We start from the raw sequence: 14138 nt of genomic DNA, 5'->3' as shown, positions 1-14138 counted from the left end.
TCTCAAAAATAAATAAACATTAAAAAAAAAAAAAAAAGGTAAATGTCTTAGATGAAGCAAGTAGCCCAGAATGCAGCACCATCACGGCTGTGTACTTCATGAATGGTGTCTCCTCCCACTTAGGTCCCCCATGAGCCGAACTGGGAGGACAGCTAAGTCCTTATGTTACAGGAACTTTCTGTACCATGTGACCTTATTAGCTACTGGCCCTCTAACTTTTTGTTCCTTCAGCTTCCAGTGCCCAGTACCCACCTTCTCCGCCAGCTGCCTCTCCCCCTCTCGTCCCCTGACCGCTTATGTTCCCAGGAGTCCCTCTGTATCCGCACCGCTCCCCCCCACCCCAGCCTCACCTCCCGGCCTGGACATCTGGTCTCCACCCGGACATTCCCCCAGGGTGTCCCATGGGCACTCCCCATCCCTCAACCTGCTCCTCCAGTGGGGGGCACCAGGTGACAGGAGAGGCCTCATGCCCCTCCCTCATCCCCACATGCATCCGTCACCAAGTCCAGACAGCTGTGCCTTCCCGAATCTGATCCCTCCTCATCCGTAACACCCACTGCCCTTGTTCAGCACTCCAGCACTCCCTTTAAATCCACCCTCCACACTGCCGTCACAGTCCCCAGACTGACCAGGTCATTCCCCTCAGAAAATCCCCTTCAGTGGCTCCCACAGGCCTCAAGAGAGTGACCATGCTCCCTTGCCTGGACCCCAGGCCCTGGACGACCTCCCTCCTCAGCCCCACTTCCTGCTCCCGCCTCCACCAGACTTGCCCCCTGGCTCGTCCCCTGGCACATGCCGTCTGCTTCTCACCATCGTTCACGCTCTCCCCTCCTCCTGGAACGCCCTCCTGCGCTCTACCACAATCTGCTTTCAACAACCAGCTCCCCACCCCTCTGAAGACTGGGCTGTGTCCTTCTGTTGTGTGTTGCTCCCTGAGAGGGGATTTGGAAATCATCTGGGCTAGCCCCCCAATAAACTGTGAGGTCCTTGGGGACAGGAACTGTGCCTTGGTCATCTCTGTGTCCCTAGCACTTGATCTGGCACCAGGCCCAGAGTGGGCATCCAATGAGCACTGTCTGAATGGACCTGAACCAGCACTCATCCATTCATCTCTTCTAGAGATTTAAAAAAAAAAATTTTTTTTTAACGTCTATTTATCTTTGAGGAAGAGAGAGAGAGAGAGAGACAGAACGCAAGCAGGGGAGGAGCAGAGATAGAGGGAGACATAGGATCTGAAGCAGGCTCCAGGCTCCGAGCTGCCAGCACAGAGCCCGACACAGGGCTCGAACCCACGAACCACGAGATCATGACCTGAGGCAAAGTCCGACACTTAACCAACTGACACCCAGGAGCCCCATTTCTAGAGATTTTTAAACCACCTCTGGCTTTATTTCGCATTGCCTTATTGCATGTGTGTGTTTAATTTAACCCACTGCCTCCCACTGGGCAAGAGGAAGAGCTTAAACAACAGGGAAAATAGGCTTTTGGCAGGACACAAGTAAATGGGGCGTAGTTTTTAGGAAAGGTGCCCTTGGGACGGCTAGTGCGCTACCCCTGCTGCCCCAAGGTGCCCCTTACCTTTCTCAGGGTCTTCCAGGCTCGAGCGGGCAATCTCCACCACTTTGTCCACTTCCTCACTTTTGCAGACATTGAGCTGAACAGTTCTTAGTCGATCGCTCTTCAAGCTGTCCAGCTCCTTGACCCCATCATTTCCTTTGTCCTGAGGAGGAGAGAGGAGCTGCTTCAACAACTTCCTTCCTACCCTGCCTGCAGGATGAGGACCAGGGCCAAGGTCCTGCCAAAGCCTGGGCTTACTAACAACTGCAGGAAACGGTCTCTGGAGACCCACTGGGGCTGTTCAACCAGCAGGCGGTTCTATTCAACCCTAGTACTGATGACAAATCAGGCCAAACCAAATGCCCTAGCTCAAGCCCCCAGGAGAAAGACTCACCAGCAGGAGTCTTTCTCTAAGCAAAGGTTGCAGACTCAGTACCTGCTCGGGCCAGGCATGTGGGTATCAGATAATGGGGAGGGTGGGGACTTGGGAATGAAGCACGTGCCTTCCTCTCAACCCCTGCCAGCTGCTGCCCATGTGGGTATGTATGTAACATAGAGTTGCCAGATGCTCAGATTAGGATTTCCTAATTTTTTAAGTTTATTTTGAGAGAGAGAGTGTGCGAGAGAGGGCATGTGTGCACATGAGGGAGGGGCAGAGAGAGAGGGATGAGAGAGAACCCAAGCAGGCCCCTCACTGTCAGTGCACAGCCTGACACGGGGCTCAATCCCATGAGCCCACGAACCATGAGATCATGACCTAAGCTGACACCAAGAGTCAGATGCTTAACCGACTGAGCCACCCAGGTGCCCAGGATTTCCTAATTTTTTAAGTGTCGGCAACTTACGTTAAAAAAAAACAAAACAACATAGGCGAAAGCACATCCACAGGCCATATGTGACCAGTGGGCTGCCAGTTTGTCACCTCTGTTCTAAGACAAAGGCCTGTCACCACCAAGATGGTCAGAGGCCAAAGCAGGCTCTAATTCCAGCTCAGTCACTACTCAAGCTCAGGTACTCTGGTGCATCCTTTACCAGGTGCCCAGTTTTTCCAGCTTAGAAATAAGGACATTGCCACCTGTCCTGATCTGCTCAGGTTAACAGAATGAGGAAATCATCTTTATTTAAAACCTGCTAAACTATAAAGCGCTATGCAAATCCAGGTATTCTTAAACACGAGAAAGCAAACATTTCTTGGGCCTCCATCATGTTCTTAGCCCTGTGCTAAGAACTGGAGACACAAAAATAAATAACTCAGCCCCTGTTGTCAAAGAGGCACCTTGTAAGGAAGGGAGCAGATGCATCAGTGAACAACACAGGCAGTATTTGCTGCATTGAAACCTTGCAAGAGGTGAGAGACTGCACAGAAGGTGGGACAGACAGGGACGGCCTTTCAAGAGCAGTGACAGCTGAGGCCATGAGCCAGAGGGGCCCTGGGGATGGGACATCTCAGGCATAGGAAAGTCCTTTTCAGGCAGAGCAGAGGCATAAGGAAATGGTTGCACATGCGGCTGGGGAGGTGGGCGGCGGTCTTCTTGGGGGCAGTGGTGAGCTGCTGGAGGGTGTGGATAAAAGCAGGCATCATTTACTGAGTGTTTACCATGCTTCCCACTGTGCTAAGCACTTGCCGTGCATTTCTCATTAGCCCTCACATCATGAGGCCGGTTGTATTACCATATTTCATCTATTCTATAATCCACATTTTTTCCACCATAGGGATCAGCTACAATGGATGTGAAAGTCAAACACTGTCCGTTACAATTTGATTGACAGTGACTTTCTTAGTGGTGCATGAAACAGTAATGCATCTTATAAGAGGACTACATAGCTGCCAGATGCTGACGTGAGGGAGATATCCTTACTCCCAGCCAAGGGCTTGCCTCAGCTACAAGCAGTACTGAAGCAAACATCCTCAGAAAGGGCAAGAGTAGGAAGCACAAGGATGTCAGCATATGTCAGTGGCGAAAACTTCTCTACAAATTAGGCTGAGCCTCATTAAGTGGTCTGAACCACGAGGACCCTAACCCCAAGGCTGGACACTCTGCACATGCATGTCAGAGGGACAAAGGAGAGAATGGTGAAGGGACTATGTCAAATGGGGCCAAAGGTGCTGGAGATAATCACTCTGGAGAGAGACTTGGGGAGAACAGGACAGTGAGGGAGCAGACTTGTCCTACGCAGCCCACAAAACAGAAGCAGGGCCAGGAAGAAACTCAGCCCAAAACAAGAAGTGACTTTCACAGTCCACGGATGGTGTAGACTGCCCAGGAGCTCAGACAGTGAGGGTGGAGGTCATGGGGCGGAACGTGGTGCAGAGAAAACCCAGGCAGGAGACAGAAGGCCAGGCTGATCCCCCCCCCCACTCCCCACTAAGATCTCCTACACCCCGAAACAGTCACCCTCTACAGGGAGCCTCCCCTGAAAGAAGCAACGTGCGTAGCCCTTCCTAGACAACAAGACAGGTGTTCCATCTACAGGTAGAGCTTCTGCTGCCGTTCCCACAGACGGCTCCACCAGCAAAGAACTCCCTGGGACGACGCCATCTTCAGGCCTGGAGGTGGGAGGGGCTGGTGTCCACAGACACCTCTCTCTTCCCCAGACAGCACGCAGGCACCACAAAAACACATATCTTGTGTTCATGCAGTCTTCATGTCATGCTTCCTCGAATGCCCCTCAGAGCAGAGCCCAAGTGGTCTGAGTGTCCAAGGGGTGCTGACACCAGTTCCGCCGGGAGAGGCACCCATGAGTCCTGTCTTCTTCCTGGGCTTTGTTAACCCTGCTACCACCTTTCAGCAACTCTCAGACCCCACACCAGACCTCTCTTTGAGCCTCTAGCCAGCATTGAGCCAATGTCCCTGAAATCCCCAGGGGAGACTCCTCATCCGTGTCAGGGGGCCCACACGAACTTAGTTTGGTAACAGAGCAGCTAAGAGCCTTCCCCCAGAGAAACTGGGGGTTAACCTCAGTGCTCACAGCTTTGGGCTCAGCATTCAGGACCCCAGGAGAGAAACCCACCTCCTACCTCCACCTGACAGATGTCCCCAAGAGTTCTCATCACTCTGAGCAGCCTTCACATCCTGCTCCTGACAGCCACGTCAGCAGGGACACCACGACCGTCCCCTTCCAGATCCACCAGCTGGTCCCCTTCCAGATCCACCTGTCCTTAGTCCAAGGCCACACTGCCTGGGCTGCACTGCCTCCCTGGCTCCAGGGTTTTTGTGTCTTCGTCTTCATCTGTCCTGCTGCTCAGGGACAAGCTTTCAGTCCTGCTGTGCTGGTGCCTATGTAACTGGTTTACTAATAAACCCACTTCTTTCACTATCCCTTTATTATTTTTTTAACGTGTATTTATTTTTGAGAGACCGAGAGAGACAGGGCACGAGCAGGGCAGGAGCAGAGACAGAGACACAGAATCTGAAGCAGGCTCCCGGCTCTGAACTGTCAGCATAGAGCCCAACGCAGGGCTTGAACTCACCAACCGTGGGATCATGACCTGAGCCACAGTTGGACACTTAACCGACTGAGCCACCCAGGTGCCCCTTTCACTATCCCTTTAAATTTCATCTGTCAGCTGTCTTTCTACCCCTGGATGAAATCTCAGGCAATTCTTGTAGCGATTCCACACACCCTCAGATAGTAGAGCCTCTTTGTTTGACTTAGGGTGCCCAGCCTGGTTTGAAGACCCAAACCCTCAAACTTGTATCCAATTTAAAACCTGCCCTGACCCAGGCCTGAGGGAGTGCAGAAAACCCACAGGATGCAGATAGGGGTGAAGATTGTCTTTCTCCCTGTTTTCTAGCTCCTCCTCACCTGTGCCTTAATCTCTGACCCTTTCTGGGGTGGGATCCAGGGGCTGGCAAATTAGGGGGCAAGACTGTAGTCTTCAGAGCCTGGTACTCCTGCTGTCTTGCTGTCCATGCCCTGGGACAGCAGATGCACAAGAGCTGGCCCTCCCTTCTTGGGGTGCTTTTGTGGGTTCTGCAGGGATCCCTCCCCTGGACATCTCCTGTGCCTCTTCTCCCTCAGCCTCAGCTTCAGTGAGGCAGCCCTTTGGCTGGGGCCACATGGGTGCTCCTAGGAGTCTCACTGGATGGGCACCCTTATGATGACTCGGGGGTGCCCTCCCCCTTGTCCACATCAGGTCCAGGCAAGCGTGTCCTTCCGGGCAGAAGGACGGCCCTTTCCTGGTACAGCTTTCTTTGCTCTGCCTCCAGATGAGCCACTCTGGCTTCATTATTGGGGCTCTAGACTTCGGTTGGTAAATAATAAGATACCATTCTGTGGCCTCAGACTCCAGAGCATAAATGGTAAGCTCTCCAGGTAGCTTTTGTTTTTGTTTTTGTTTTCTTAATGTTTATTTTTGAGAGACCGTGAGCGGGGAGGAGCAGAGAGAGGGGGGACAGAGGATCCAAAGCGGGCTCTGTGCCCAATGTGGGTCTTGAACTCACAAACTATGAGATCATACCTGAGCCAAAGTTGTACACTCAACTGACTGAGCCACCCAGGCTCCCCGCTTTTTTTTATTTTAATTCCAATTAGTTAACATACAATGTTCTACTAGTTTCAGGTGTATATTACAGTGATTCAACACTTCCATACATCACCTGCTGGTCATCACAAGGGCACTCCTGAATCCCCATCACTTGTCCCCCCACCCTGGTAACCATCAGTTTGTTCTCCATGGTTAAGAGTCTGTTTTTCCTAGTACTTTTCTTGAAGTCCACCTCATTTTACTGGAGACCAGAAGGAAAATATCACAGCACATTAACAACTCTGTCCAACCTCTCCACCTCTTCTACCTCCACTTATTACCATCTAGAGGCAAGTGATGGACTAATCGTGGCAGGAAGGTTTTACAGACTCTCAGCATGTCCTGGTAGGTGCTCTAGCACCTCAAGGCAGGAGTGAGGACACTCAGCATGTTAAATGGGAGCAGTTAACGCACATATTAGAAACACTGAAGAGGAGCAAGCCTGGGGCATTGTAATAATCACAGGATGGGTAGCAAGAGCAGCTCGCAAGGGAAATGGAAGAAAAACCAAGAGAGCAGGTGTCCAAAAGGCAAGAAACAATGTGTAACAAACAAGAGTGGTTTGTTAGGTCAAAGCTGCTGATGGGTTGAGTATGATACGATCCGAGAAGTGGCCAATGGATCCAGCAAAATGAGGGCTGCCGGCATCCTCGATAAAAGCTATTCAGAGGCATGCAGGGGCCTTCCTGGTTCCCTGCCTTCTTTTCCCAGCTGGTCTCCTCTCCCTCCAGGAGGGTTCTGGGCTTCACCTACCTCAAACTACTGACAGTGTCTAAGTATGCAAACTCCATCACGGGAACTCCTGTTTGTCCTTCCAGATGGCAATGAGATGCCACCTTGGCCTATCAAGCCTTCTCCCACTCCCAGAGAGAGGCAATCTGTCCCTTCTCTGATACAAGATCCACCCCCAATTCCATTTTCACCTCACACCACTCCCCCTCCCTCCCTCACTGCAGCCACAGAGGCCTCCTGCTGTTGTCTAATACACACAGGCACACACCCTGCTTGGGCTTTGGCTTGGCCATCCCTTCTTCCCCCTCAAACCTGCAAGCCTTGCTCCCTTACCCCTTACCTCCTTCCAATGTCACTTTCTCGGTAAGGACTTTCTTCCCTCTTTAAACTCAACGCCCGCTCTACCAAATTCACCATCCATCTTCTTTTCCTGTTTTATTTTTCTCCACAGCTTCAATATCCCATAGAAAAGCAATTTACATATTTGTCTTCTCTATCTCCCTGTGCATCTCCCCTCCTCCACATAAGCTCCACAAGGCAGCTTACCCTTCCTGAATGGGTATATGCTGTATCTCAAAAGGAGAACATTGTTAGCTCATAGTAGGTACGCAATAAATATTTGTTGGGTGAAAGAACAAATAAACAGAGTGGTGGGGCCCAAAGTCCAATCTAGATGGGTTGGAAATAAAATGGGAAGTAAATAGGCGAAAATATCTATTACAAACAACCTTCTGGGGATGCAGAGAAATAAGGTAGTAGCAGACACAGGATATGGGGTTGTGTCAGAGAGAGAGAGTGGGTGTGTGTGTGTGTATGTGTGTGCATGCACATGCAACCAAATGATTCAGTAGAGAGCGAGGAGTTAATGATGTAGGAGAGGAGAAACATCTCTGGAGCCAAGTCCTTGAGTTGGCCCAGGGACTGAGATAAGAGCATGTGGAGTGTTTGGGCACAGATGTAGTCAGAATCTACCATGTGGCTTAACATCGCAGAAGCAGGCTGGAAGACTGATCTCCTGTTTTCAATTCCTATAGCACTTCATCCCTGGTCTCTGGTGGCTCTGACTGCTTTCTGCTGTGCATAATTAATTCAAACCTCTAGTGACTTCTGTCTCCTCTAGCCTTTGACCAGAAAAGACAGACCATGACATCAAAATAGTCAAGAAGTAGCTCCAACAGACATAATCTGGCAATGACCTTGTCCGGTATTTTGAAGAAAATACCAGTCACTATATCAGAATCACTGCCGTGGGGATGGACGGAATAAGAGCACCCAGTCCAACCCCCTTATTACAAGTAAGGGGCTCAGGGAGGGGAAGTGCCTAGTCCCGGGCTAGTGGCTGATACGGCACTAGAATCCAAGGTCATGACTCTCTCTCAAAAGCTCCTCTTCAGCACTCAGCAGCTTCTGTCCTGCAATGTGGAGTCAGGGTGCAGCCCCTGGGTCACTGGGTAAGCCACCATAATGGCACAGGTGTTTAAGACATGGAGAAGGAACTTCAAAGGCACAAAACATTCTGTGGCATCACAGCTCCTGCCAGGACCTGTTGAAGCAGGTCCACGTTATGCAGAGAACCCAGCTCCAAAGATGCCCCACCCGTCATCCCCAAATCCATCCTGAAACAGGTTTTTGCATGCACTATCACAGGGAGTAGGCATTGGTATGGCTTTTGGAGGCAGCAGTTTGGCAGATTTTAATGAAACCTAAAATCTGTACACCTTTTTCTACCCAATATTTTCATATCTAGAAATTTTTCCTAAGAATGACTAATGAAAAGCATGCAAAGATATGTGTAAGACGATTCACTGTGGCTTTGATTTTAATAGCAAAAGTCACAAATAATGTGCACACATACGTTTTAGTTATTCTGGGGCAAGAGACTGCAGTAAAAACACTTCCCTTTTTTATATCATCCACTTCTGTCTGGTTTGAATCTATTATAAATATGTATTACTTTCATAATTCAAAAGAAGGAAAAATTAAAAAGACAAATAAACCCTCTCTGATTTGTGCCAGCACCATACTGTCTTGACGATTACAGCTTTGTAATACAGCTTTAAGTCTGGAAACCCTCTCTGATTTCGAAATATGTTCAAACTGTGGCCATGCAAATTACTGTATTATTTGTGTTTGGTTATCTTATTGAACATTTACATTGGACAGGTATTGTTTTCACAGATATTAAACCTACTATAAAAAAATTCCTTCTCTGGATTCTTACTGCCTTCAAAATAAAGAAAAATATCTCATCTACTGCAAAGAGGCAGCAAATTATTCTAAATACCCATTCTTCCCTTCTTCTATAGCAGTAGAACCCCTAACTTTAAGCAGGGTACATACTATCTCAGAATATGGACTACATTTCCCAGCCTCCCTAGCAGCTAGGTAAGGTCATGTGACTAAGTTCTGGTCAATAGTGAGCGTGAAGGTTGCTAAATGGCAACTTCTGGGTCACACATGCCTTTAAATACCAGGGCAGAACTCACAACAGAAGAAATGCAAATTAAAACTGTACTGGGATATATTTCTCACCTATCAGATTGGCAAAAATCAACAGCTTAAAGTACATGGGGTGCCTGGGTGGCTCAGTTGGTTGAGAGTCCAATTCTTGATTTCGGCTGGGGTCATGATCTGATTTGAGCCCCGTGTCGGGCTCTGCACCGACAGTGAGGAGCCTGTTCGGGATCCCTCTCTCTCTGCCCCTCCCTTGCTTGCACTCTCTCTCTCTCTCAAAATAAATAAAAGAAACTTCAAGTACACTGTTGGTGAAATTGTGTGGAAACAGACCTTCTCATACATTACTGGTGGGAATGTAAAGTTACACAGCCCCTATGATGACAAATGTGGAGATATCTTTAAAAAATGATGACATATTTTATTAACTCTTTTTTTTTTTTTAATTTTTTTAACGTTTATTTATTTTTGAGACAGAGAGAGACAGAGCATGAACGGGGGGAGGGGCAGAGAGAGAGGGAGACACAGAATCGGAAACAGGCTCCAGGCTCTGAGCCATCAGCCCAGAGCCCGACGCGGGGCTCGAACTCACGGACCGCGAGATCGTGACCTGGCTGAAGTCGGACGCTTAACCGACTGCGCCACCCAGGCGCCCTATTAACTCTTGACATAAGGGATTACCCTTATGTCAAGAGTTAATAAAATATGTCATCATTCCTAAGAATTTACCCTAAGATAAACCCCCAACAAATACAAAAATACACATGCACGAAGTTATTCATTGTGGCATTATTTACAATTGCAAGATATTGAAAAATATTCTAAATGTTCATATATAGGAGATTGGTGGGGTAAACTATGGTCCAACCACACAATGGAGTACTACAATGTTGTTAAAAAAAAAAAAAGTTAGGAAGATCTCTATGAACTCACATGGAGTGATTTCTGATATATTATAAAGTTTTTTTTCTAAAAAAAAAGCTCAAAAAGGTCCATGCAGGATACAAACATTTGTGTGGGAAGGGGAAAATGAAAGAATGGGGTGGGAAAGATAGGAGGTAGAAGACTAACACTACTTTGAATATATTTTTAATATAATTTGATGTTAGAACCTTAATGTTTTACATATTCCAAAATTAAATTAACAAGAATGAAAGGAACAAAATACAAATAAATGAATCAAACTGCATTTAAAATAAAATAATGACAAAGAAAATAAAAAATTAATCCAAGTAACATTCATTCATTTATTTTTTTTAATGTTTATTCATTCTTTGAGAGAGAGAGAGAGAATGATCAGGGGAGGGGCAGAGAGAGGGAGACACAGAATCCGAAGCAGGTTCCAGGCTCTGAGCTGTCAGCACAGAGCCTGGCATGGGGCTTGAACCCATGAACCACGAGATCATGACCTGAGCCCAAGTCGGATGCTTAACCGGCTGAGCCACCCAGGAGCCCCTCATTCACTCATTTATAATGAAGATCCTAATAGTTCCCATTAGGGCTCTACTGTCATTTAGTTTCCGATTTCTCTGTTGTTGGTCATTTAGGTTATTCCCAAGTTTTTATTATTACAAATAGTACTTCGATTATGGTCTTCATAGATAAATCTTTGGCTATATTTCTTATCATTTCTTTATGACTGTTTTATTGGATGCTGTCCAAGTAACTTTTTTTTTCCTGGTCCACGTAACTTCTAAACACAGTTAATACATAAAAACACTTCAAAGAAATCTGAAGCTCTACTGCAGTAGACCTCCCTTCAGGACAGTCTGCTGCAGGAGCAGTTGACTGAAGGTCTCTGGCTGCCTCATCTTCATATCCACTGTAGCATGAATGCCATGGCCACAGCCATGCTGGCCTGAGCTGCTCTCAGCCAGTGGCCCAGCATGGCAGGAATACTGGGCCATTCCTGGTATACTTTACTTGGAGACGCCTAATCGTCCCAAATGAGACTCTCGGACTGGACCGCAGTCAGAAATTCTGCCTACCTACCCCTCCTTCCTTCCCACTGTTTTTCACAGAATGGCACCACAATCTGAAGGATTTTCCTGCCTTTTCCTGCCCTATTCCCCTTTAGCCATTACAGGCACTTCCCAATCAATCTCTTGCACATCTTATCCTATGGTGGCATCTGCTTCTTGGAGGAACTGAGCTGACACAACTTAGTAGGTTTCTGTTTGTAATGGTATGAATGTAGTATTCTGAAGCAATTGTGTGTGTATTATAGTATTAACCAAATGAGTAAATATATTGATATAGTTGGGGATCAAGGTTCAAACTGCAGGAAAAGGAAGACAGAAATATGGGGGGCACCTGGGTGGCTCAGTCAGTTAAGCATCCGACTTTGGTTCAGGTCATGATCTCACAGTTCATGGGTTTGAGCCCTGAGCTGGGCTCTGTGCTGACAGCCCAGAGCCTGGAGCCTGCTTCAGATTCTGTGTCTCCCTCTCTCTCTGCCCCTTCCCTGCTCGTGCTCTGTCTCTCTCCCTCAAAAATAAATAAACATTTTTAAAAATTAAAAAAAAAGAAATATGGAATGAGGGAAGCAAAGAAGAATGCTGTAGTGTTGAACTGGAATAGAAGGTCAGTATAACCTCATGAATTATACGTGCATGAATGTGTGTGTGTGCGTGTGTGCGTGCGTGTGTGTGTGTGTGTGTGTGTGTGTGATATTTATAGGAAATGTAGATAGGAGATAGTTATAAATATATATAGTGTGTGCATGTGTATGTATATGTGTGTGTGATTATTTATACATCTTCTAGTTCTGTCCACTGAGAGAGACAAAGAGCACAGCTGTTGGTTTCTAAATTCTGTTAAAAGGAATCTGGTAAAAACATTTCTACACAGAGAGATGTATATGAATGTTTATAGCTGCATAATTCATAATGGCCAAAAAATCCAAACATACCACCCAAATATCCACCAACTAGTGAATTAATTTTTTTAAATGTGGTGCATCCATACAATAGAATACTACCCAGCAATAAGAAGAAGTAAACTGCTGATACATTCTACAACAAGGAGGACCTCAAAAACATTATGCTGAGTGAAAGAAGCCTGGCATAAAAGCCCATGCACTGTATGATTCCATACATGAGCAGTCCAGAAAGGGCAAATCTAAAGAGACAGAAATCAGTGCTGTCTAGGACTAGGGAAAGGTGTGGGAATTAAGTGAAAATGGACAGGAGGGAAATGTCTAAGTGATGGAAATGTTCTAAAAGTGGATTGTGATGAGGTTGTACAACTCTACAAATCAGGAGAACTGTCCCTGATTACTGTTGCAGCCTCATGTCCCAATGCTTCCCTTCATACGCCCCCAAATTCCACTTGAGGAATTTCAAAGGATCCTCAGTTTCTATCCAGAACAGCATCATTCAGTCTCCACCTGGGACAGCATTATTCATTCTCCATAGCCTAGAACAATTCTGCCGTGATGCCAGAATCAATCCCTTCCTTCCATGCAATCTCATGAAACACTCTTTGCACAACCCTGAGAGCCCTCTTTGCTCTAACTCTTCCAGCTGTGTCTGTGCATGGCTGTCCCCTTACCACTGGACAGTGAGCTCCTCAGATGCAGGCACCAGGTCTTATTCCTCTAGAGAACCTATCAGGGCGTCAGGCACATCATTGGCATTTGGCAAATGAACGAATAAATGAATGAATGAACAAAGCCATGAAGAACAAGTGAGAATGAAGTGAATAGAAAAGGTATGGGCTGTTTTAAGCAACAGATGAACCAGTTGTTAGGAAAGCAATTAAAAAACAACTACAAATCTTGGCCCATAGTACTGGTATGAAATACTCAGCTTGAAGGAGGATTCTGGGAAGATGGTAGAGTAGGAAGCACCAGGAATCTCTCCCCGCTCCTCTGCCCCAGACAAGTGTACTGGCAGAATCTGTCTGAAGTAACTATTTTGGAACTCTGGAGTCTGTCAAAGAAATGAAAGGCATCCAAGTTGGAAAGGAAGAAGTAAAATTGTTTTCAGATAACATGATCTTATACATAGAAAACCCTATAGATTCCCTGAAGAACTTACTGGAACTAAAAAATGAATTTTTTTTTAATGTTTATTTATTTTTGAGACAGAGAGACAGAGCATGAATGGGGGAGGGTCAGAGAGAGGGAGACACAGAATCCGAAACAGGCTCCAGGCTCTGAGCTGTCAGCACAGAGCCCAACGCGGGGCTCGAACTCACGGGCTGTGAGATCGTGACCTGAGCCGAAGTCGGCCGCTTAACCGACTGAGCCACCCAGGCACCCCTAAAAAATGAATTTAGCAAAGTAGCAGGATACAAAGCCAACACACAAAAATCAGTTGCATTTCTGTACACAATGAACGATCTGAAAAGGAAATCACAAAAACAATTCCATTTACAACAGCATCAAAAAGAATAACATATTTAGGAATTAACTTAACCAAGGAGGTGAGAGATTTGGACAACGAAAACTGTGAAACATTTCTGAAAGAAACTAAAGAAGGTATAAATAAATGGAAACACATCCCACATTCATGGATCAGAAGACTTAATATTGTTAAACTGTAGATACTACCGAAAGCAATCTCCAGATTTAATCCAATACCTGTAAAAATCTTAGTGATGTTTTTTGCAGAAAAACACAACTTAAAATTCACATGAAGTCTCAAGGGACCCCAAAAAGCTAAAACAATCTTGAAAAAGAAGAACAAACCTGGATGATACAGACTTACTGATGTCAAAACTTACTACAAAGCTACATTAGTCAAAACAGTCTAGTACTGGCATAAAGACAGGCATATGAAACAACAGAATAGAAGAAAGAGCCCAGAAATAAATCTTCACGTGTGCGGTCAAATGACTTTTGCAAGGGTGCCAAGACCATTCA

At 46.6% G+C, this 14138-nt stretch overlaps 1 protein-coding gene across 4 annotated transcripts in view; it reads right to left on the bottom strand.

Annotated features, from left to right (window-relative positions):
* The window catches only part of BDH1 (3-hydroxybutyrate dehydrogenase 1), a 49737-nt gene that overhangs the window by 11878 nt on the left and 23721 nt on the right, over positions 1-14138 (bottom strand). For all 4 annotated transcript variants that reach the window (XM_030328961.1, XM_030328959.1, XM_030328962.1 and 1 more), the window contains one exon: positions 1579-1720. In XM_030328961.1, coding sequence (XP_030184821.1) covers positions 1579-1720 — 142 coding nt within the window. The remainder of the gene's footprint in view (positions 1-1578; positions 1721-14138) is intronic.

Source organism: Lynx canadensis, chromosome C2 (genome assembly GCF_007474595.2).
Source record: "Lynx canadensis isolate LIC74 chromosome C2, mLynCan4.pri.v2, whole genome shotgun sequence".
Taxonomy (NCBI): domain Eukaryota; kingdom Metazoa; phylum Chordata; class Mammalia; order Carnivora; family Felidae; genus Lynx; species Lynx canadensis.
This window is presented reverse-complemented; position numbering and strand designations above follow the sequence as displayed.